A 24,749-nucleotide genomic window follows, 5' to 3' on the forward strand; every position below is an offset into this window, starting at 1 on the left:
GTGTACTTAAGGAACAGGATATGGGGGGAGGGAGGCGGAGAGGGAAGATATCATAGAAAGTCAGGAGCGGAAAGACCAAATTGAATTTATTTATCCGTAACTATTGGTTATATGTTTTTAAGTATGGTCAATAAGGTGAGATGCTTCTTTCATAGGGGATGAATTAAATCTTGGGTTAAAAGAAAAAAACATTTTACTGTTAGTGTTTGTTAGCCAAATATTTTGGAAATCAGTGTTACATTTGATACTTTTTAAAAGGTGTCTACTAATATTTAATGAACTGTATTACATTAATTATATGTAGCAATTGCAAAAGAGTAATTTTTTGCTCTAATAATATTTAGTCCACAGCATTATCTAAAAATGTCAGATACCTCCCCCCGAAAAGTCATTTCTACAGGCAACTCTGAAGCTATTATTAAGCATATTATGGATATACACACGGATATACACAAGGCTTGGATTATATCGTGGTTAGTGAAAGGTGTGTTTGCCACTTGAGTCATCATAGCATGTAATAAGTAATGAAAAGTTACAGTAAAAACAGATAGGCATCCTTCATTAGGAACCTAGTGGTTTGAGCGATTCACAATGTGTCTAATGAGTATGCTGGTGAGACCAAAGGTTTGCCCCTCTGGTCCATTGATTAGCACACTGAAACGTGTGGAATATTAACGTGTCCATAGTTGATACGAAATTCCTAATTAGAGATTCTGAGTAATGTAGCGGTAGACTTGCAAACTGCGATTTGAATGTTAGTGGATTTAAAATGGCAGCCCCGAGCGATTTAGGGAACGGCAAAGGCGAGAGCTGTACGAAGTGGCTCCCAGCCGAGAGGCCACCACTGAGATTAGATACCACTTCACACCTACTGATAACAAATTGAAACCTATCATCAATCTCACAACTGCTTTCCTACGTCTTCACTTGGCAGACTCTTTCCTTACAGATAATTTTCCCCCTCAATTTTGGACCCATCTAATCATAAATATAGAAACTGACCTGCCATTGAATTAATCTGCTAATAGACTGTAGAAATTTGTAGAAAAACCACTGCGCAACAACAAATCGTGGCATAATTACACTGCATAAAAACTCGCCACTCTCATTAATCTAATTGCACTGCAACCGAACACGTTGAAGTTCGCCCATTCGCAGACCCCTCTTCGCCGCTTTCAGGAAGGGAAATGTCAACGAAACCAGGAACACCCAAGCCTTGCGCAGTTGGCAGCAAATTCCTCCGGGAGTTCGCGGATACCTTTCCAGCCCATCCGATCTGCTCCGGACCGCGGGTGTCATTCAGATTCCCAGAAAGGTTCCATCCTAGCTCTTTACTACACGTCCGCAACAGGCTCGGAACGCGGATACGCAGATATGATTGGCTGGGAGGGGACTTGCCGCACGGCGAGCGGGGAAAGCTCAGGCTTCCTGCTTGGAGCTGGAGCTGGCAGAGGTGGGGCAGGGGAAGGGGTGATTAAAAAAAAACAGACACAACTTGCAGAGAAGTTGAACACCATAACAATAATTCAAGGAGAGGTCAAAGGCCGGTCCCTTTGTAACGACGGCGAGAGTGAGAGTTGCCGTCGCCCATTTCTATTGGGCGCAGGGAAACAGTAAATCGTGGAAGGGGGTGAAGGGGAGAGAAGAGAGCCGGAGGGAGGCTACGGCGCAGCAGTCAGGACTCGCAGTGGGCAGACGCGGAACTCGAATTACACCGAGCAGGCGGAGGCGGCGCGGGGGCGGGCCCTCTGGGTCCTGCGAGTGGCGGGCTGAGTCCGACGGACGTGCGCTCACAGCCAATGGGGAGGGAGGAAGGGGGCGCGGCCAGGATGAGGGCAGCGCGGATTGGCGACTTTAGGGCGGGGCGGGGCGGAGCGGGGCGGCAGTGAGGGGCTGAGATTGATTGACCGCGGGGGCCGCAGAGCAGATCCCGCGGCCGCCTGCCGCAGCTCCTTAGGACTGGGCGCGCCGCCTGTGGGTCCACGCCCGCCGAGCCCACGCTGGCCGGGGCCGGGGCGCCCGCGCACTCCGGGCTGGTCTCAGCACTCGTTCACGGTCTTTGTGTCTTTCTCTCCCGCCCCTCTCTCCCCGCCTGCCTCCTCCGGCCGCCGCGATGCCGCCGCGCCCTGTTGCCGCCGCCGCCGACTCGCTCCGCCCGCGGCGCGCTGCTCGCTGCGGCGGTGGCGGCGGCCGGTCTCCGTCGCGGGCCTGAAGGAGAAAGAAGAAGAAGCGAGGCGCGTCCCCCGGCCCATGCCGCAGCCACGGGCCTCGACCCGCCACGGTGCCAGCGCCGCCGCCCTCGCCGGAGCCCACGAGACCTGTATGGACGGGCATGGGCTTGAGAGCAGCACCTTCCTACGCCGCCGCCGCCGCCGCTGCCGCCGCCGCCGGGGCTGAGCAGCGCCGCCGCCCCCCACGGCTGTCCCCGCCGCCGCTGGAGCTGCTGCTGCTGCTGCTCAGCCTCGGGCTGCTCCACTCAGGTACGACGCGCGCGCGCGCGGGGAGCTGGCCCCGGGGCCGAGGGCTTTGTTCCCAAACAGCCCGAGGGCCCGAAGGCGCTCGCTGGGGCGGAAGGGCGTCGTGGCGCGACGGGAAAGGCCTCCCGGGTCCCTGACGCGCACCTTAGCCGGGCTCGCGGCGCGGCGGCGGGAACCCCCGCCCGGGGCGCGGCGGAGAGCCCGCTTCTGCCCCCCGCCCTCCCCGCCGGCGGCTCGGACCGTTGACAAATTTCCCCTCCAGCAGCCGCTCATCGAAGATTTAGCGGGCGGGGGCTGAGCGCCCGAGACAAATGTGCCGGCTGCTTTATTGCTCTCCGCTCTGGTGTTTACTGAAAGTCAGGCTCGGATCAAGTTTCCGCCGCCGCAGCCGCCTCGGAGGGAGACGGGAGCCCTGTGCTGCTCCTCCGGCCTTGGGGGTGGCGGCGGGCGAGGCGATGGAATCGCGCCGGATGGGAAGATTTTCACCAGAGTTTGAAAACTTGAGGTTCAATCTCGAAGTCACGTAACTTTTTTGAATAGGGATTTCTTTCGTTTTTGCAAAATCTGCTTTTAATTCAGCGTTCGGTCTCTGGAAAAAACTCGTGCTTTGTGACTCGCCGCGTGTTTTCGGGTCCCGTGAGGAGCTGACAGATAATCATGCTGCCCTTGGAGGTCTGCGCTTCCCCAGCGTTGAGGGATCTGTTCTTAGGGATGGGTCTTACAGCTGTAATACCTGTGTTTCTTTTTGAATCATTTCGTTACAATCTAGGATGCTCTTCACAAATAAGTTACACTTTTTAGAAGTTGCCCTAGGCAAACAATTTTTTTAATACCAAAGTTGAAAGGGAAATTATTTTTTAGTTTGAGAACAACCAGAGCATTCGATAAGTTTGTCTTTGGCGTCTTTTTGTCCTGTATTTGTATGATAGCAGTCACAACCATCTCATCTGGAGAAGCCTGGACTTTAATGCCACCCAACTGTGCGGAGCAATTTTTATTTTAAATCACACCCACCGAGCTAAAAATCAGGGAGGTCTCTTAAGTAATGGAAAAAAAAAATGTGACATTTGAGAAGACAACTTAATTTACCTTGCGCAACTTTGCATTGTGATGTAACAGCTGCATGTTAACACTGTCGGGGAACGGCCTAGCAGTCTTAATGAAAAGGTAATAGAAAGTTATAGAATGATAACAGCTTTAAATTAGTAACTTTAGAATATTAGGAAATAATATCAATCTACTTGCAATTATGTGGAAAATTTTTCTTGGTGTGTTAAAAGGTATTCAGGAGTGTTCTGTGTGAGGAAAAAAAAGTGTCCATAATGCGAAAGTGTGCATTTCATGAAATGGAAATTGAAGTGCTCGGTGGGACTGTATCCCCTTTGGCTGCATGAATATTGTTCCCTAAGTTGCCATAGGATCCTATGACAGGATTGCAATGTGGGCCTTGAAGATTTCTTTACTGGTCTCTGAAAGGTGTAAGAAGCTGGCTTAAAGGTTTAGAAAATGAAGGTGCCTTAGTTCAAAAGTTTGGAATGTGTAGGTCTTCTCAGTATCTTAATGTGTCCTCACTAAAATCACCATTAGATTCAACCCATTGTGCTGTGCTGTGTGATTTCTGTGGACAGCTTGCTGGAGAGGAGCAATTAATCTGGTTATAGAAGAAAGGGCTCCTTTGAGAGATCTCTTTGAAGAGTGGTGCTATTTAAATGGTCAGGCCATTTCTCAGAACAGGGAGCCTAGAAAGTGCTCTTTGCAGATGGACTACCATATGTTTTATGTCTGGATCCATATCATTTGCCTCAGCACCCCATATGGCTCTGCATTTCACTTAATTCAGCTTCAGCGTATCTCTTTTCTTTTATTATAAACTGGTGATTGTGCTACAAATGCACACGTGCAGTCCTTGCGTTAAGGAAATTGTCTTGAATGGTGAAGCCCTTATGTCTGATCCATTTAAGAAATGATGAAATGAAAGCTCTAGGCCCACAAATCTTTTAGCATTTTCAATAACTGGCATGAAAATACTGTCACACCATTCATAGATGATCTGGCCTAAAAAACAGAGACATTTCTAACTGCAGAGTTTTAAATTCTGTTCCTGGGAAATGAAAAGAGTACTTTTGGTCATTTTTGTTATTTTCCTGGCTGTAGGGTTTTTTGTGTTTTTTTTTTTAAGCAATTCCTGAATGGAGATCCAATATGGTAGTTTACTTGCTTATTCATATACTTCATGGTTTTCTTGGCTACATCCTTAAGATTGTTTCTGCTCTGCATTGTCTTGGCATTTTGACAGGAGGCTTACTTTACCGCCTGTAACAGGGAAAGTGTGCGTTATCATTATAAATTCATGAAGCCTGGATATTTCTGGATGTATGCTACAAATCAGTCATTATACAGGAGCCTGCGATGGGGCTGAAAATGCTGACCCAAACACACTTTTCTCCCTAGTTAGCCCTCCTCCCTCCCATCTCTATAGCAAAAGGCCGTTAGAAACCTTATCCAAAGCGAAAGAACCCAAGGAATTCTGTTTTATGTGAGATTTCTCAAAGCAGTCAGTGCCTACTTGCTATGAAAAAAGAAAAGGTTAGCAGGGCAGGGAGGAAAGTACAAAAAGGGAGCTGAGAATCTAGATTCTGCTTCCCTTCTCAATGGTTCCATCTGCATTTCCATATTGTTCTTACTTTTGATATTTTATGACTATTTGAAATAATTATAAGTAACTGTATGCTCAGATAGATTTTATAGACTATAAAAAAACAAATAGGTACTGCAAGTTTAGTGGAAGGTTCTTGTGCTGTCATTTATTTGTAGTCTAAGATAGCTGTTCTTTACTAAGATCTTGGCCTTCTCTTTATTTCTTTGCTTTCTGCTTGCTGTGAATCTGATTTAAAAAGAAAAATAATACAAGAGTTACTTGTCTTTTTTTCCAGCCATCAAGCACTGTTATTAGAGTTAGGAATTTAGGGGGACACAATGACCTGTGGTGGAAGGAAAACAAAATTTGAAGAAAACCACCAATACTGGCTTAATAATAGCTATGAATGGTCCAGCCAGGGTGAAGCCATTAATATCCCTTTGCCCTGGTTTTCCCATCTGTAAAATGGCCTTAATGCCTTACAGAGTCTTTGGATTGATTTCTGTTTTGTTTTGAGGATTTTGGTTGGTTGGTTGGTTGGGTTTTTTTGTTTTTTGTTTTTTGTTTTTTGTTTTTTTTTTCAGTAAAAATAGCTGAAAATGACTTGATCTGCTTTGGAGAGAGGAATTCCTTAAATATCAGAGCTGCTTTTGTCAGCTTTGGCCTGAACAAACATAAAATAGATCAAACACATGAAGATGTGTTTGTGATTTTTTTTTTAAGTGTGATTTGGTGATTGCTATAAATCCGTAGCTCCAAAATACTAAAATATTTTAATCTTCTTTTTTACTTGGGCTAAAGTGAATACCAAGCCTAGACTATAATATTTTTCCCTCTTTAGCTTTTGAAATTTAAAAATGATGACAGAGTAGTTGCCTTCAGAGGCTGTCCCCTCCCATCCTTTTCTCCTAAGTAAAGCCAGAAACAGAGATTACAGGCTACTTCATTCAGATTTGAAAGCAATTTACTACTGAGAATATTAAAGTAGCTTTCTATGACAATATTAAGGTTAATTTTAAGTCTTTATCAGATGAAGTCCTAAATCTTAATATTATCCTAAAGTTTATTGTATCTTCATCTTTAAATAATTATATATTTAATAATAATCTATTGGCCCTGAATTTTTTTCCTTCATCTGGAATACACATTATAAGATATTTTATGCCTGGAAAAGATCACAAAGTTCCTTTTGAAACAACCTCATTTCTCAGATGAGAAACCTAAAACTTGAAGAGATTGATTAGAGCACATGACTTAGTATCGACAGTTCTTGTGTTTGTGTTTTTTGTGCTTTAAGAGGTTTTATAAAGTTTTGCATGAGAAGTTAGTGGCAAAAACATCATTTGGAAATTGATTTTATTAATATAGGCCAGTAATACTTGAATTTTCATTGTAGCTTTGTTTATTAATACATTGACTGCCACACTTGGGGGAAAAAATGGATTTTCTTTTCCTTGGGGCCATGGTGTTTTATTACAAAAATAGAGTAAAAACTTCAAAAACAAAATCCTTTCTAATTTAGTGAAAATTTTGTTATTTTTTATTGTTTTCTCTGTGTGAGTTATACTCAACTTGAAAAATAGTTCTCAAGGTTCCCAAGGTGAAGAAACATGAGTGCTTTGCCAGGCCCTGGGCTCAAAACTATTGTGAGTTAAATACAACTCATATGGCAGTTAATGTGTTAAGTCATTAAGTTTATGTGAATTGCTTTAAAGGCAAAAGTAAGGTTTACATATACTCTAAGAATTCTGTGCTTTATAGTTCTCTGGTTCTTTTTCTAAAAAAAAAAAAACATGATTGGGATCATCTGTCTCTGCAGCATAATTTCAAGATATTATACTTATGTACTTTTTATTTAATGTACCTTTACCTTTTAATATCCTTTTATTTAGCAGACCACTTATTTGTGGTCTGCTATGGAGCTGGGATCCTAGTGTAATAGAGATGTTAAGGGAGAAGTAAATACATAGTTTGGTTAAAAGAGTCACATTATTTTTTTTTTTAAAAGAACATGTACATTTTGTAGAAACCAGGAAATTGTGTCAGTTTATGTACAATTTATTGGTAAACATGCCTCAGGAAAGGTAGAGTGACTTAGTACTTGGATTTTTTTTTTATATATATATATTCTTACCCGGTAGCCAGACAAGTAAATCAGGTGAAGGTATTTTAAACTAATCGTACTATAATTTAGGATTTTACTCCTTCCTAAGGTGTGGAGGCTTTAATCATGGTTTTGCTTTTACAATGCTTTCTGAAGCAAATTCATGCAGTTTTCAAAATCATAACAAAGTTCATGTCTTTGGCTTGGCCTTAGAGTAGAGAAATCTTTCTCGAAATCTGTAAATAAATAGCTACATCGATAAAATATTTTACTTATTATTCCCTTGTAATTTTAACCTACAGGCACTGGACTGATCTTAAGCACACTCACAACAACCTGTGCTTTGAAGTTTTAAGTTAACTAATTGCATGCAGTCTTTCTCCCAGTGGCTTCATTTGAGAGACGCACAGGAGCACAATGCAACCCTATTTCTGAAGGCTTCTTAAAATAGGAGTATACTATATAAAATAGAACAAACTGTTCCCAGGGGAGAATGTCTTTTTCTCATGTAGCTCAGGAAGTTATGAAGCATTTACAAATGTTTGATCTTATTGTCTTTCCCATAGGTGACTGCCAACAGCCGGCCCAATGTCGAATCCAGAAATGCACCACAGACTTTGTGTCCCTGACTTCGCACCTGAACTCTGCCAGTGACGGCTTTGACTCTGAGTTTTGCAAGGCCCTGCGTGCCTATGCTGGCTGCACCCAGCGAACTTCAAAAGCCTGCCGTGGTAACCTGGTATACCATTCTGCTGTGTTGGGTATCAGTGACCTCATGAGCCAGAGGAATTGTTCCAAGGATGGACCCACATCCTCTACAAACCCTGAAGTGACCCATGATCCTTGTAACTATCACAGTCACGCAGGAGCCAGAGAACACAGGGGAGGGGACCAGAACCCTCCTAATTACCTTTTCTGTGGCTTGTTTGGAGATCCTCACCTTAGAACTTTCAAGGATCACTTCCAAACGTGTAAAGTGGAAGGGGCCTGGCCACTCATAGATAATAATTATCTTTCGGTTCAAGTGACAAATGTACCCGTGGTCCCTGGATCCAGTGCTACTGCTACAAATAAGGCAAGTATGCCTTCTTTTTTCTCTCTCCCTACTCATAACTTTTAGGTGTTTGACTCTTCAGGTAACTTTTGAAATGTGTATAAAATGCATAGTTTAAAAGAAACTTTTGTCTTCTTGGAAAGCAATTAACTAAATTGTTAAAGGGTTAAATAAAAATTATTTAGTAAGGGATTTCTCTCTGGAATGTAAAATGTGGCTCTAAATTTAAGTAGGCAGTGATACGAAGAATGAAAAGGAAACAGTGAAATTGAGTTCTCCAGGGAAAAGGCAGGCCTGTTTTGATAGAAAAATGTGTGCTTTTTTTCAGTGATATCTGTTTTGAGTGCATATTTATGACTCTTCTTGAAGAAATCTAGGTCCAGATTTATCAGATATCTGAAGTGGGTGTTCCGAATAAAGAAAGCTGTGAAGCCTGAGGCAGTGACCCATCAGGAGACACTTTATTGGAGATTTGAAAGCGATAGTAAAATGTAATGGCAATAAGCCAGCTTCCCAATGGCAAACACACAGTGGTGTTTTAGTTACTAACCTCTTGGTGACCAGGGAGGTTAAGAATTGGATATTGCAGAGCCATGATGTGTAACCCCCATGTAATCTCAAGGCCTCAGGTTAACAGTTTAAATCAGAGCTAAGCTAAGGGAAAAGCTGATAAAATTAAGTTAAGGTTACCATGCATGCCCGGCTGCCAGTGTCCATGGTCCATGTTCGTTTGCTTTGAACAAACTAATACTGTACAGAGATCTTTGAACCTAACTTTAAGGTACCAGTATCTTAGCGTAAGTAGGTAGAGAGGAGCTATGAACTGGGGTTCTAATTGCCAATCAGTTCTAATTCAATCATTAATAAATAAAATCACAAAGGGTTTTCCACCAAAATGGTATCCCAAGTAACCACCTTCTTCCCTGTCTTCCCCAGCCACTAAACCATACACAGACCGTCTCATCTTGCTTAATTTCCTGTATTTATCTATTCATAAATTGGTTTAGACTAAAATATAATTGACAAGGATCAAGCTTTTGAAATACTTACAACTGTTCTTTTGATTCCCGGGCACCCGCCCTTTCCTCTAAACATGTGTGGCATATTTTTTTAATGAATTTAAAGTATTTTGCTTGGCATTTTATGGAGGAAATTTTACAACACCTCAGGAGATATCTGGAGATCCCCAAGGGTGTCACAAATCTAAGATTAGAAGTCATTGCTCTGAACAAAGAAGACTGTTAAAAACACTGGTCCAGACATCTTAGGGGAACTCCAAAATGTTTATACTACAGCTGCCAGTAAAAATTTGAGCTTGTCTTTTGCCTTACCAAATTCTACATCTCAAATTATTCTCCCTCTGGTTTTTATATGTAGACAAGTCATTTCTCTCTCTCTCTCTGTCTCTTTGTCTCTCTCTCACTCTCAGAATATGTATTTGCTACAAATTATATCATAAAGTTATATAATTATGAAGTTGTAAGAAAAATCATAGCCCAAAATCTGTCATTGCTGCAAAGTCGTAGAATGCATGCAACCTGGGAATAGTCTTTGGGTAGCTGAAAATTCAGGAAGACAATCTTTTGAGAATAGAAAAAGTCATCAGTTGTGCAAATAATTGAAGACTTGAAGGAGTAACTTTCAAACAAGACGATAGAGGTTAATAAGAGCTATTTACATGGGGAAATTGTGGTTTTTTTCATAAGCCCAAAGATTTCATGCCTTCTGTCCAATCACATGTCACTTCTGTTCTTATTAAACCTTTCAAAATTCTATGCATTTTATTGATTATAGTGAAACTATTTGGGGGATAACGGTAACATTATGAGTATTAATATTATCTAAATGGAACAGTTTATACTGAAGTACTTAAGATCGTTTTATTTCAGTTGTCGAATCTGTCATAATTTTTAGCAAAGAAATAAAAAGTACAACTTTATTTTCTCCCTCAGTTTGGTAAGGAGCAAAGGTTAAGAGTGGTCCCTGACATAAATTCAAGTGGATAGTGAGAATACTTGGTCTTTAACTGCACTATTGGAAAGTATTTCCCCGCATCTGGTAACCATGCTGTTCAGCAACAAATTATGCCTTCACAACCTCTAGTAGTTGGTTTTTTGTTTTTTCCATCTTTTTGTAACTCTAAGTCTCCCGTAAGAATCTGGAAGGTTGCTTTTGAAGACTCATGTTAATGCTAACGGCCCTAAGCATGAAAAAATGGAGGTAATAAAACAATAGGAGACAAAATCTTTCGGGAATTTTTTTCCATAGGTGTCCCAGCTTTATAGAGAACTTAAGCACATACGTAGACCAGTTATTGGATAACTCAGCGCTGTACGTGGCAGATAGTGAACTATCCTTGTGTGGTAAAGGGTTTTTAATGGCCCATATTTGCTCAGTGTCATTAGATCTAAAGACTGATGATATCATTGGCTGGTTGGCCAGCTGTGATACTGAAATTGTATTTAAACCTCCATTCATTTCATTACCTTTAGCACTGCCCTGAAGCATTGGACCCAAGGTATTTTGCTCAGTGAGGTCACTAAGATGACTACTCAGCCCTGGGAACCTGGCCTATTGAGCAAGCCATCTTCAAGCCTAAGCTTGTGAGCTCTACCTGCCCATAAGGGCCCCCCTTTCCCTCATCACAGAAAGACAAAACGGGGGAAAGCTAAATGCAGTGAAAGAAAATGAAGTCATCTATGCTCGAGGGGCAGTGTATTAGCTAAGTCTTGTCTTTTTTTCCACATGGTGAGCTGTGAGATTAAGGCAGATAGTCTTGCAGTGCTCGATGATGTTGCGTTATCTCCCCAGGTTTACTGTTCTCTTCCTCACCACGGCCCTTCTCCTCCCCTTGCCTGGGAAAGATAGGCCTCGCTTTCCAGCTGGTCATGTCATACACAGGTATGCTTTCTCGGGCCTCTGTTTTTAGTTTTGCCCTCCACCAGCCTGTTATACTCTCCCTCTTTGGAGGAGTCTTCAGCAGTGGGCCACCTTGCCAGGTAGGTGTATTGCTGAAGGGGAAGCCAGGGCTGGTTTTTCATCTCTACACCCCAGGGGCTACAGGACTGTCTGGCACACCTGTGTACCTCGGCTGAGGTCCACGTCAGCTCTGGGCCATCTTCCTCACCTTTGGCTGGGAGAGGTGGCTACGGCCTTGCAGGCACTAGGGGAGAGAGAGATGAGAGGGACAGGCTCAGAACTGGCAGAGTTAGCTATGCTCGAAGGAAAGGCCGTTTTGTTTGTGCTGTGGAGGTAGCCTACACATTGTAGGCTCCAGAGAAGACGCCCTCACACACAGGAAAAGCCAGGTCATCTGTGAGGATGCGTGACTTCTTCCACATTCTCTGCTTGCATGTTCTCTGAACTAGCCTCTCAGTCTCAACTCTTGTTTAGTTCATTCTGCTTATGTGTGTATCGGTTTAAGTGGGCCCAATAAGGATCTATAGATGCCATGATCGTAGAAGGTGATGATCATGGAGTAAATTCTTTATTTTATGAAAGATACTGAACTGTACAAATGTATTCCTAGGCTGGGTGCAGTGGCTCATGCCTGTAATCCTAGCACTTTGGAAAGCCAAGGTGGGAAGATCACTTGAGGCCAGGAGTTCCAGACAAGCCTGAGCAACATAGTGAGGCCCTGTCTCTGCAAAAACTAGAAAAATTAGCCAGGCATGATGGCATGCGCCTGTAGTCCCACCCAGCTACTTGGGAGGCTGAGGCAGGAGGATTGCTTGGGCCCAGGAGTCTGAGGTTGAAGTGAGCTATGATGACGCCACTACGCTCTAATCCAGGCGACAGAGTGAGACCCTGTCTCTAAATAAATAAATAAATAATGTATTCCTAGTAGTATGTGTTAGAATCGCCATTCTTTCAAGTACATTTGAGATGATTCCTTTTCCAAAAAAATTTCAAAAATTCATATATTAAATCATATACCTAAACAATGATGATTTTTAGTAGCATTTATATTGTTAAATAATGATATTTAATACCATTATATGGTAATACAATGACAACATTTCTAGTAATTTTTTTTTTTGTGGGTAATTTGGTTACTTTTGCTTTATTTTTTTCTTTTGTTTTAATGTTAATCATACTCTTTTTCACCACTCTTACTTTCTTATCCTATTTTTCAACCTCAATAAAACAAAATGAAAAATAGGGGGAGAGATTGGGGATGACAGCAGGTCCTGGTGCAGATCCTCTGCTACACATTTCACTGCGCTTCAGACTCGAGTGAGAGAAGGTGGTTTACCTTAAGGCAGTTTGCCTTTGGGAAAAGGATGTGTTCTTTGTGCTTGACCAAACCAGATGACTGTTGGCCAGGTGAGGGGACACTCTGAGCTGCCTGCCCTGTATGTTCTTTCTGCTGCCGTGGACCACCAGCTCCTGTAATCCTGCACTCAGCACCTGCCCAAAGCACATTAGGAGGCCCTGCCCATCAAGTGTATATCAATATTTTAAACTTCACAATTATCCCTGAATCTCAAGTTATATGGCTATTTTCTTGGAAGTTCCTGAAAACTTCCATTGGTTGATAATACTAGAGATGCGGAAAGACTTAGTTTGGTTCACTCTTAGTGTCTTCCTCAAACTGTATAACCCAGGGTTTTCCATTGTGATGAAACATCATTCCTTTATAGATTTCTGGAGCGTGAGGTGGGTCCACTCCTGCTTTCTGATGCCCCTTCACATGTAGTTATTACTCCACAGCAGCATGTGGACAGGTAAACCAGTGTTCTGGGGCATTTGCTGTTGGTTACAAAATCAGAGCCAGACATACCTGTATTGCAAAGGCTTTTAACTGTCATTGCAAGTATATCTCTGCATCAAGATTTGGAAATCTGTCCTACGTTGACCCCAGGCCTAGTGCATTTCTTGTAGCCAAGTTTTTGCAGTCCCTTATATATTTAGTATCTTTACCAAGACCCATGTGAGCTACACAGTGGTGATCATTCTTATTTTTATGGACTAAGTAAGATGCTCCTTCTGTTGGCAGAATTGAGTTTTGAATATGTGGACACTGTCTTGCATGCAGTGTTGTAGAGGCAACACATGGTATTTTCTTTAGAGACCGCAAACTGTCTTGCAGATACATTGTAACTAATCCTTAAAATCTGAGATTGCTCTTTATTTTTGTAATAATTATATATGGTAATTCTTGCCATCTCTTTGAGATTTTTTCCTTACCATGATATGCCTTGCTTTACAAAGATGCTAAAAAGTTGTAAGACTAGTTGAGGCATATTGGGAACAGGTGGAAAAGAAGTTTGCAGTTACAGCTCCCTGCTCAGTGTAATCGTTTCTCTGATAAAATATGTGATTAATTCGGTGCTGCATTTGAAACATCAAGTATTAAAGGACCCACTATGTATGGGAGATGGCAGAGGTGAATGCAGCCTCCGCCTCAATCTAACTAAGCACATAACTAAAATTTTCAGCAGTTGGTGGAAAAGTATGGGGTTTATGTATAAACCCAGCCATTTTCAGGGTTTCTTTGTAGAATATTGGTGAATCACACTCACGAGCTGGTTTCCAGAGACGTTACATAGCAAGTTGAAATGGGTGTCAGGAAGGTTCAGGAGAGTGGGCTGCTGTGAAGGCCTGTCCCACGCTGCCACCCAAAGCACAACCCTCCCTGGCATGGTTGTTTCCACAAGTCAGTGTTTTTACTCCACCTCGCACTGTGAGGAGTGTGGCCTATCACATGCATCTGTATTTCCTCTCCCATCTCCTTTGTACAACCTAGCAGGGCCTAGAACCCTTACTCTCACTTCTGAAAGGTTGCTGATCTTCGATTTTGTACCAAAAAGCTTTCTTGAATTTGACTGTCACACTCACTAGTTCTTAATTAAATTCATTTTCCAAGGTCCTGTCTCATCTTTAAAACTCTCATGAAAGCATATGTTAGATATTCTTATTCTCCCTGAATTTATTTTAGAAACGATTTTGAAACATTAGAGAATAGTTTTTAGAAGAGCAGAAATCAGCTGTACTTTCAGGTGGCAATGTTCTTATTTGTCCTTTTCCATTTCCTGCATAGCTCTTGTTTGTACCGCGTTATAAGGTCTCAGGCCCAGGAACCACTCAACTTCGCTTCATATAGTTGCAGTAGATTGCCTGGAAGTGAAATGGTTTCCAAGTGCGTGTGGGGAAAGAAAGCAGAGAAAGGAGGAGAAATTATTAGCTATATGAGAAACCTGTAAGTGTGAAGATCATTTTGTAAGATAAATAGGGTTGCCTTGGTTGTTCTTTTGTTATTCTTGCCTGGTTAGTTTACCATCTTTCTAATCTCCCTGCCTGTGCCCCTTCTGTCCTAAAGGTGGTTTAGAAGAGGAAGAGACCTTCAAAATCCCCCATTTGTAAGTGAAATTAACCCAAGGCCTGTCCAAGCCACGAGGGTCTAAGGGCCTCTAGTGCTGTAAAACAAAGCCATACTCCTCCATAGTTTAAACCAGAGGCAGGAGGCCAAGTCTGATACACTTGCTTTTCTGTAACATTTCCAATTGTCTCTCTCTGCCCTGTTAAATTTTCTTTGAGTCAACATTTTGAGGGGAAGGGGCAAGAAGGAAACATTGGATGGTTGGTACTTTTTTTTGTTGTTGGCTTCAATTAATGCTAACCAAACAGTTTCTGCCCGTGTGGAATGTGGAGTGTAAAAAAAGTTACCTACAGTGTCGAACAATGAAAAATGCTACCTTACCCATTTTGTCTCTATTTGTTTTGACTGCAGTAGAACTTGCTCTTCCACTGTTTTGAATTTTATGTTCTTGTGGGTGGGGTAACTTAAGGACTTTAGAATCTGCTCAACTTCTCAGTAAGAATAGCTAATACACATGTAAGATACAGACTTTAACTGGACAGCCTTGCAGTGAAAACACGGTGCTGTTGGGTCCAGAAAGAAACTGATTCTATGGAGAGAGGAGCTCTTTATGCTCCAGTTAGCTGGTTATTTTAAGAGTTGGAGCCAGAAGAAAGTTTGGCTGATTTTGGTGGGGTTCTTTCATGTTGGAATATAGTATGTATACTGTGGATAGAATTGATATGACAGCATTTAAACGCTAATTTCTCCTCTGCTCTGCATATGCTCCTGAAATGGGGATGAGGGGTTAATCTTTCTGTTTAAGGTGCGCGTGTGTGCGCATGCATGCACTTACATATACAAATGTGTTTTTATGGAGTGTTGAGGTCTTCCCCTCTCTCTGCCCAAGGAAAGTGCAGACAGAAGGACAGTGTTTTGTAGCATTTCAGTTAACTGGCTTCTTGAAATACTTGGTGATGGGCTTCTAACCACCTTGTTCCTGAGTTCCCAGGGGCCTTTCTTTTTTAAGCCCTGGAGACTTGAAATTGAACCTAGAAGTCACACTGTGAGTGTATTGTGAAGACCTTTAAGCCCTTTTACTTTTTTGCTCACCCCCCAAAGCTGAAATACGATCAAAGAGGCTGTGGTTTCCTAATCCCCATCGGTTTGGAGAACAGCTGAACCTAGACCCAGAGCATTTGTTCAAGGTCCCACCAGGACTCTGGTTCTGTGGCCCTGCCCCCCTCCCCATCTGAAGGGGGTGCCTGAAGGCAAGACCTGCTAGGGCAGATTCCAGCAGAGTTACTGCCTCCAGCCCTGGCTTTCACCTTTCAAAATATTTTTAGCCTCTAGTCTGAAGCGCAGTGGCAGCCTAGGCCTGTAATACTGCTCACATATGCCTAACCTCACACTAGAAGCATAGTGAATGCTGCATTTGCTGGCCTCCCGACAGGGCAGAGTTTGCCCGCAACACACAAGCCGAAGGAGACTTCCCTTTGGAGTTTTTGGAGTGACTGAGACTTACAGGCCTAGAGGCCTTTCCTCCTCATGCTCTGCGTAGCGTTGCTCTGATCTGTACAAGGAAGCTAGCCAGTTTCTCTGTCTCTGCCCCTATTTATGCTTCCAGCCCTCCTTGCTTTAAGCGTACAGAAATCACTCTTTGGAAGCCAGCATTTTTGTGCCTGTCCCTGTTATGTGTCATCCCTGGGCCAGCTTCCCCTTCATTCTCCGTCTAGCCACGGAGCTTGATGCTTCTCTAGACCACCCTAGCAGCCTTCAGCTGTGGGCGTCCTTCCCCTCTGGCTTGGTTTCTTCTTTCCCCGTCCGCTGCCAAGTACCCCTCCAACAGCCAAGTCAGCCCCTGTTCCTGCATGTGTGTATCACCAAGGGCAGCACTGAGGAAGTCTGATCCATGCCATTTCTCTGGATCCTGTCAGTGCTCCTAGAACAGCTCTGTGGAAAGAGAGTTGAGGATAGAGAAACCTATTTTGTTAATACCTCTTTTGAAGGCAGTAGATTTCTTACAGTCTACTTCAGGCACTGAAAGTCTAGGGTAAGATTTTTAAACTGCCACTCACTTCATAAACACATGTAGTGTCTTACTGCTAGTATCTTGTCCTAGTCCAAGAAAATTATTTAACACAATACGCTTTTGTGGGTCCTAAGGTCAATTTCCTGTAGATACTTGATATATGGGCTGAATAATGATTATAAAATTACATTCCAGTTCATTGAGTTCACAGCTAACATTTTTTTTCCTGATTTTTTTTAAGGAAAATTATCAATGACATCAAATATTTTCCAGCCCAACATTTTTTCTTAAACATGGCACACATATAAAAACCCTCCTAGGTTTTGCATGAAATTGTTCAGAAAGAAAGGTACTCTAAATGAACATGCCTTTTTTTTTCTCCTCCACAAAAGGGGGAGAGCCCCAGAGTTCTTCGTAGTTTTATGTAACCAGTGGACAGTTTACCTCCCTGCCTGGACAGAGCAGCTCAGCTCTGGCTAAGATCCATACTTCAGGGTTACCCTGATAAGTAGGGAAGGGTGGAACCAGGCAAGACATTCACGGAAAGGTCCCCCTTCAAAGGCTTCTACTTCCTTTTGGTGCTTCAGAGTGCCCTAGGCTCTGACTTCCAACATTTAGGAAAAAATGACCCTCAAAAGTAAAATTTGGGTGTTTTAGGGATAGAGATGGAGCATGCATATGTTTTCTTCTTTGAAGCTTGTGCTTTTGTTGGAATGGTTTCTTTTTGTTCACTGGGGAAGAAAGTGATTACAGAGGCTGCATGCCACCTACGTGTGTAAGAGTTTTACTGCAGCCATGAGCACGGTGTTCTTATTCTCCCATGCAGTCGGCTGTTTTTCAACCTATCATTATACCCAGAGGATATGAGGTAGACTTGGTCAGCTAACTATATTAAATAAAATTTATTTTAACTTCCTTTGACACAAGTAGAATTTTAACCAGGCACATATCAAAATCGTGTTTCCATGTGTTCCAAGCTAATGTCCGTGACTACTACAGTTTAATTTACTCACCCATCTTAAAACAAGAGACGTGAGTTCTTCAGATCTAAAAGTCCAGCTCTGGTATTTGAGGATTCCAGAAAAGTCCTCTACTTGAAGTACCAAATTGCCTGATTTAACACAGATAAATGTTTCTTCAAAATACAATATGCACAAATAGTTAAGTACACTGCTGCTGGGGAATTCTGTTTGAAAGCCTGTGTGTAGCATTTTGCAAGCTGTTGTGCCTTGGGAAGATAACTCTGTCTCTTGGCGAGGCATTGCCTATGTTTTCCTCTCTGTTGGCCACTTTGTTTTTATTTAATATATTTTCTTTTTTTCCTGATGGGAAGGAGAGGCAGGTGCCTCTTAATTTTGATATTTCACAGCACATCTTAAGCTCTTACTGCCTTTCCTATGTGGTAAGGTTGATTTGCATCTGCTGTCTTTCTCTTCCTAATAGACCTTGTGGGTGGTAAAGATCTCAGGGAGGGAAACATTAAAAATGAATGATGAGAACTAGAGTAGTTTGTCTAAGGTAGAGTTGAGAGGGACTGGGTGGGGGAGGTTTAACAAAAGGCATTGATGTTTTAAATGCACAGAAATGCCATCCATTAATAATAAATGGGGTGGCATAGAACAGATGTGCCAAATTGAGTTATGACCGCGTATGGATCAGTCCATAGAAGGGAAAAGGAAGTAACATACCTGGTGTTTTTAAATTATCTGTGTGAGAGCTTTTGAATACAATTTAGAATATTCTGTGTTTATGCTCTCATCGGTACTAGTTGGAAATATAAAAAGTTTGGAATTTCCAGAGCTTCACATTAAATTTTGAATGTTTTTAAAGTAAGAATTATTAAGAATGAATAAATGTTGCTTTTCTGAAGAGGAAGACAGTTTGAAAATTAATTTCTTGCTTTTCATGGCTGAGTGCTTGCTTTTAAAGAGCTCATGTTGTAATTTTTATGAGGAATGAAATTGCATTACAAAACTTAAGTCAAGTGAAACTATTACCCAGTGTTTTTTACATTTACATTGATTATATCTCTAGATAACCTGTTCAGTACATACTTAAACTACAGGGGACCACTCAGGAAACCCGCTCTGTGATCGAATTCATCATCCTCAGCGTTATGATTCAAGGGATAGTTCTATACATATACTCTGTGTGAGAATTACTTTGCCCAACAGGGAAACAAGAGAAATACCAGCTTAATTATCTCAGAGAAAATCACTACTAGCAAATTGGAAAGACAGACAAATCTATAGGTTAACTGGAATATTTTGTGGTTGTAGCTACTAGAGCAGAAGTAGAGCTTTTACTTGATCTTCTAATTATGTGGGCGTTATTGTTAGTGTCTCAGGCATAGCAGAGGACAATAACCTGTGAGGTGTTGGAAATGACTCCTGAGTTCCTGAGTTGGAATTGGAGCGCTTAATGAAAACAGGCTCGGGAAGACATGTGGAACTATACCACTCATCTTAATATTGACTCTTGCTTGCTTTGTGGAAACTTATTTGGAATTGGATATCTCTGCTTTGTTGTCCCAACAGAAGTAATTCCTCTTTGTTTTTTTCTAAGGTGAACAAAACGTACTTAGTTCTTACAAATAATACCAAGTTGGTTTAAATTTGAGGTTTGTTAGCCTAGAAAGAGAAATTACTTAGCTGTTTTAGAAGAGCTTATTTAATCTTTGAGTTGTGATTGAAAATGAGGATAGTGATTATCTATTAATAAGTCTATTACTAACTCTTATTTTAGCCATCTGTGTTGTTAACTTTCAACATTTTCAGGTGCAGAATGTTGTTGAATTAATCTTTTCACCTCCAAGGGATGCCAGCTTACCTTAAAAAAGCACTTGTCAAACGGATTTTAGAGCCACCAAATAAATCTATTTTATAGTCCTGTTAGATATCTAGCTCAAAACCCCCTTCACTCTGAAAGGTCCTATGGTTGGATGCACAACAAATTTCCTGAAATCATCTCTGGTACACCTCCTTAGGGTTGTTAAGGAGGTGTTGAAATGTGAGAAGGCTGGTAGTGAAATCAAGTTGTGGCTCAGGGTGATTAGGAAGGGAGAAAAGCAGCATTTTCATAGTACATTGTCTGGCTTTTAGTTGCAGCTGCAAACAACGGATATGAATTCAACCAGTTGCTTACAGTGCAGCTGGTTCAGATCGGGCTTTATAACTGGCTGAAGTAAAATGAAATGGCTGGAAAATTCCAGTCAAGCAACACCAGTGGGAACATGTGGAATTAAATAGTGTGAGCAAATGCTGGCTGACTTGGGGAAAAATTTCAGACATAAACTTGAGTGAGGGTGGTGGTGAGGACTTGGGTGGTGGGGGGGGCCGCATTTTCTGGCCTTTTTAAAAAGGGACTGTTGTTTTGATTAGTTCCCTTGCAGGAGGTGGAAGGTTTCCTCCATCCAGAGTAATTCGTAGAGTGTTTGGGTTGTCTACCTTCCTCCTTGACTGAAGTCACCTGATACTTTTTGCTTTCTCCAGAAGGAAAAAAGAAATCTGTTCCCTCAGTTGCTAGCAATGACCCAGATCTCAAAATGCAGTCTTTTTGTCTTTGGAATAGTTCCTGTATCTTGTGTGACACAAGAGCCCCTGTCTCTTCATAGTTATCTTCCTTCCCCCACCTGTGGCAGAGACATTGGGCATGTGGGAGGTGAAGGTGCTTTTCAGGTTTTTTATAACTGTTCTAGTTAAAGGATTCTGCAGGAAAGAAAATGGGTTTGCTAAAGGGATGCCTTTTGTATTATCAGTAGATTTGTTTCTCCATGAATTGTGTGCTTAATTTGGAGACTTGAGAGTTGGCTGGGAAAAGATTTCTGAGAAGTTAAAGGACCATAGTGCTGTTTGGGGAAAACATTTGCTGTAACTAGGTTTAGGGTATTTAGTCTCTGCCAATGCTTGGGAGCTGTATTTGCCAAGTGATTTCCCCGTCACAGGGATTAGCCAGTGAAGTGAAACATTTGATGAAGGGAGTTAGAGAAAGCTTTCCTGAGGCATAGGGCTGGTGGCTACGGTGGGGGTACCCCCTCCTCACAGCTCCCTGCTTGTCTCTCAGTGTTTGTATTGAGTAAGTTTGTAGTGATGAGTCATGGGGCATGGTTCTGTAGTCCAGTGAAGACTCTTTTTAGAAAGCAACATAGACTGTTAATTAAGCTCCTTGACATTTCTGTATAACTTAGGAAACTTTTTTTTTTTCTCTCTCAGAGCTATACCATGGCTTGTCTATTTTTAGAAGGAGACAAGATTTCAATTATCAATAAAATTGCCTAGATCCCAACAGTAACACCGTTCTCTGTCTTAGGAAAGTAAAGAAAGTTTTTCCTTGATGCACATTCCCCAGATTTATGTTAAATTTTAATTCATTAAATACATGGGACTTTTAAAAATTTTTCCTAAAAGTGAGACCATTAATTTGGGAGGCAAGAGCAACTGAGTTGAGTGTGGAGATTCTGTCGTAAGCTGTTCAGCTCCACAGTGGAGGGGAGCGCTTGCTGCAGAGGGTTGCACCATCCCGCTTCCCTCTTCCCATGTTAACCTTTGTGCGTGTGCCTTCCCGCAGATCACTATCATCTTCAAAGCCCACCATGAATGTACAGATCAGAAAGTCTACCAAGCTGTGACAGACGACCTGCCCGCTGCCTTTGTGGATGGCACCACCAGCGGCGGGGACGGCGATGCCAAGAGTCTGCGGATCGTGGAGAGGGAGAGTGGCCGCTACGTGGAGATGCACGCCCGCTACATAGGGACCACCGTGTTCGTGCGGCAGCTGGGTCGCTACCTGACCCTGGCCATCCGCATGCCCGAGGACCTGGCCATGTCCTACGAGGAAAGCCAGGACCTGCAGTTGTGTGTGAACGGCTGCCCCCTGAGTGAACGCATCGATGATGGGCAGGGCCAGGTGTCCGCCATCCTGGGGCACAGCCTGCCTCACACCTCCTTGGCGCAGGCCTGGCCCGGCTACACACTGGAGACTGCCAGCACTCAATGCCACGAGAAGATGCCAGTGAAGGACATCTATTTCCAGTCCTGTGTCTTCGACCTGCTCACCACCGGCGATGCCAACTTTACCGCTGCAGCCCACAGTGCCTTGGAGGATGTGGAGGCGCTGCACCCGAGGAGGGAGCGCTGGCACATTTTCCCCAGCAGCGGCAGCAGCGGGACCCCCTGTGGAGGCAGCACTGTGTCTATCGGTCTCGGACTCACATGCTTGATCCTTATTGTGTTTTTGTAGGGGTTGTCTTTGTGTTTTTTTTTATTTTTTTGTCTATAACAAAATTTTAAAATATATATTGTCATAATATATTGAGTAAAAGAGTATATATGTATATACCATGTATATGACAGGATGTTTGTCCTGGGACACCCACCAGATTGTACATATTGTGTTTGGCTGTTTTCACATATGTTGGATGTAGTGTTCTTTGATTGTATCAATTTTTGTTTTGCAGTTTTGTGAAATGTTTTATAATGTCCCTGCGTGGGGACTTGTTAGAAAGCACTTTATTTTTTATATATTAAATATTTATGTGTGTACCTGGTTAATATGTATAGTACAGATACACAGACACCATACACAGCAGCGTTCCCTTTGAAGGTGACCAGTTGTTCGAGGCTATTCTTGGCTGTTCCCTCCTGCCCTTTCCCATTGCTACTGATGTGAATTGGTGTGCAGATGTCACTCGCCACCCCTGGTGGAGCTGCCTCTTCCTTTGAACTGTGTCATCACCCTTCTGCCCTCACTTGGTTTGAAAGGACAGTTAACTCCCAGCTTTACAGGTGCTTTTGACTCTGTTAAACACTGACCTTGAGAAGCCCTCTTCCTCTCTAACAGCTGTTACTTTTTCAAAAGGGGAGGTATTACTACAATTCTTGTTAACACTCAATTCTAATTATATATTTGAACACATACAGTGTATTAGGTTGAACCCTACGAAATTGCTGTTTTATAGGGTCTAGTGATAGTGGTTTAGCATCTTGCTAGACCCCAGTAGCTCCCAGACTTTTTCTCATCTCGTGAGCCTTTTTACATTGTAGTTTTTTCCTCTTTTAACCTGTGTAAGCAAAACATGAAACTACAAATTTAGTAATTATCATGCCTTGCTCTTTTTTTCTCTGTGTGACTTGTGCAAACCCGTGTTCTTAACCCTTCCTTCCTTAGCTGCTTGGGCCCAGAAACACGGCACTCCCTGTCTCCACCCCCAGTAATCCCTCCTCAACCTCACCTTATGAATCCAAGGCTTGGGGGTAACAGATTCTTTTTCTAATGTAGAAACCCAGATCCCATCACAAAGTTTCCCATTCTTCTTGTCCTCCACACCGTGGTCTTCGTCATAGTCTTTGACGTGTGTGTATGCATAATGGAACAGAGTAGGGTGATGATGACGGAACAGCTTCCTTGGCCTGACTCAGTGTGTGGTCAACTCTGGGTGCTGGTTAATCTGGACATTCTCAATGACTAAGGCATTGTGCTCCCCAGATAGACCAGGTACTCTCTATCTTAACACCTGTAGTTGAATATTATTTAGTCAGTTGCTCATGTAACTTGGTGAAATCTCTATAAAGTAAAATAATAATCTTACCTCTTCCATTCCATTGTGGATACCTCCTTGTAAAGGAAGAGGAGAACAAAAGGCAGAAACAGTAACTGAAAAAGTTAACTCCAAGATAGGTAGGTTTATATCGTTACATCTCAATGTAAATGTTTGGTTCCAGGAAGAAGTGCTACATGTATGTAATTCAAGTTTACATAAATGCAAACAAATGATATGAATTTTAAATACTGCAGTGATTTAGGCCAACCTTATGCTGAGTTTTAGTTGGCCAGGTCATGTCTTTTGCCGTGTCCTGTTGATCAGTGGTACTGCCAGAGGCCCAGACTGGCAGAAAAAGGATGTCGGTTTCTGAAGTTCCGTTCTTAGCTGAAGTGCCATCCAGTCACAGGATGGATTTGTGAGTTCATCTAGAGGGCAAACCTCTCTACCTTCTGGTGTGTGAGAGAATAATCTTGAGCAGTCGGGGAAAATAATGAAGGCACATTCTGCTTCTTACTCTTAAAACCTATCATTCTTTTATAGAAGCTGGACAAGGGACTTACCAATCAGCAGCTCTAAACTGTGGCTGCTTTTCTTCGCTATGGAGATGTGTACCAAATTGAGTAGGATGAGGGAAGAAAAATATTGAGGATACTTTTAACCACTATTTTTGTGCAAATAGTATAAAAGTGAAGTAAAAGCAATAGTACAAATTTCTGTAGTATCTGGGTTTAGAGTATGTATGATTAATATACTTTTGTTCTTTTCAGGGAAAATAAAAATCACCTCTACTAATAGTTGGGAAAATAAAATTGTTATTTTTATGGCGAAAAGTTACTTTGCCATAGCATTTAGTTGAAAGGGATGCTTATCCTGCATCACTGTTAGTTGCAGTGTATTTTTAGCTGTTCTCCCTTTAATCAGTTTCCTTGTAAAACAGTCCCCACAGATAACTTGCAGAAATACAAGTATTTCTCTAGATAAGGGCCAGGTTTATTTTATTCTGTTCTTTTCTAGGATTTCAAGAGAAAATGCTGCTTGCACATGTTGGTTCTTGAAATCCTTTGCCAGAAGAGTTTCGGGTCATACCAACACGTGGATAGGCTGTAGCTGTTCAAAGGTCTCCTGGGGGAGCTTAAAACTTGGGGGAAAACACTGGTTTTCACAGATGCTCCACATGGCTGTCTTTAAAAAACTCAAAACTTTTTTTGTCCTCTTTGTTATGCTTGGAAACCCCACAGTGTGTTAAGTTTTTGCAAAGAACTCTTTAGATGTGGTTCATAGGTATATGAATACGTATCTGTGTAAAACAGTGAGTGTGCAGTGTGTAAATACTTTAAATTATTATGCTAGAAAAATAAAGTTACATACCATGGTGTGGAATGTTTGTTCTTGATTACAGGGACACCTGCTGGAAGAACTGAGAAACAGCTGCGGAGGAAGAGGGGCGGGGTGCATGTACAAAATCCCTAAAAGTTGTCCCACCTGCCCACACATACTTATTTTGTAAACTATACCACCTCTGTAGTTTTTTCTTTTTAAATTTTAAGCAGTTATAAATAAGCTAGTATCTGTGATGCTGGTCTGCTGGTATTGTCCCACAAT

General features: G+C 42.2%; 1 protein-coding gene across 1 annotated transcript; it reads left to right on the top strand.

Moving 5' to 3' along the window:
* Positions 1-1,907: 1,907 nt before the first annotated feature.
* RGMB (repulsive guidance molecule BMP co-receptor b) lies at positions 1,908-24,519 on the top strand. Its single transcript, XM_045565958.1, has 3 exons — positions 1,908-2,480; positions 7,786-8,294; positions 21,173-24,519. The coding sequence occupies exons 1-3, from the start codon at positions 2,333-2,335 to the stop codon at positions 21,842-21,844; spliced, it is 1,329 nt and encodes a 442-aa protein (XP_045421914.1). The 5' UTR covers positions 1,908-2,332; the 3' UTR covers positions 21,845-24,519.
* Positions 24,520-24,749: the final 230 nt, after the last annotated feature.

Source organism: Lemur catta, chromosome 12 (assembly GCF_020740605.2).
Source record: "Lemur catta isolate mLemCat1 chromosome 12, mLemCat1.pri, whole genome shotgun sequence".
Taxonomy (NCBI): domain Eukaryota; kingdom Metazoa; phylum Chordata; class Mammalia; order Primates; family Lemuridae; genus Lemur; species Lemur catta.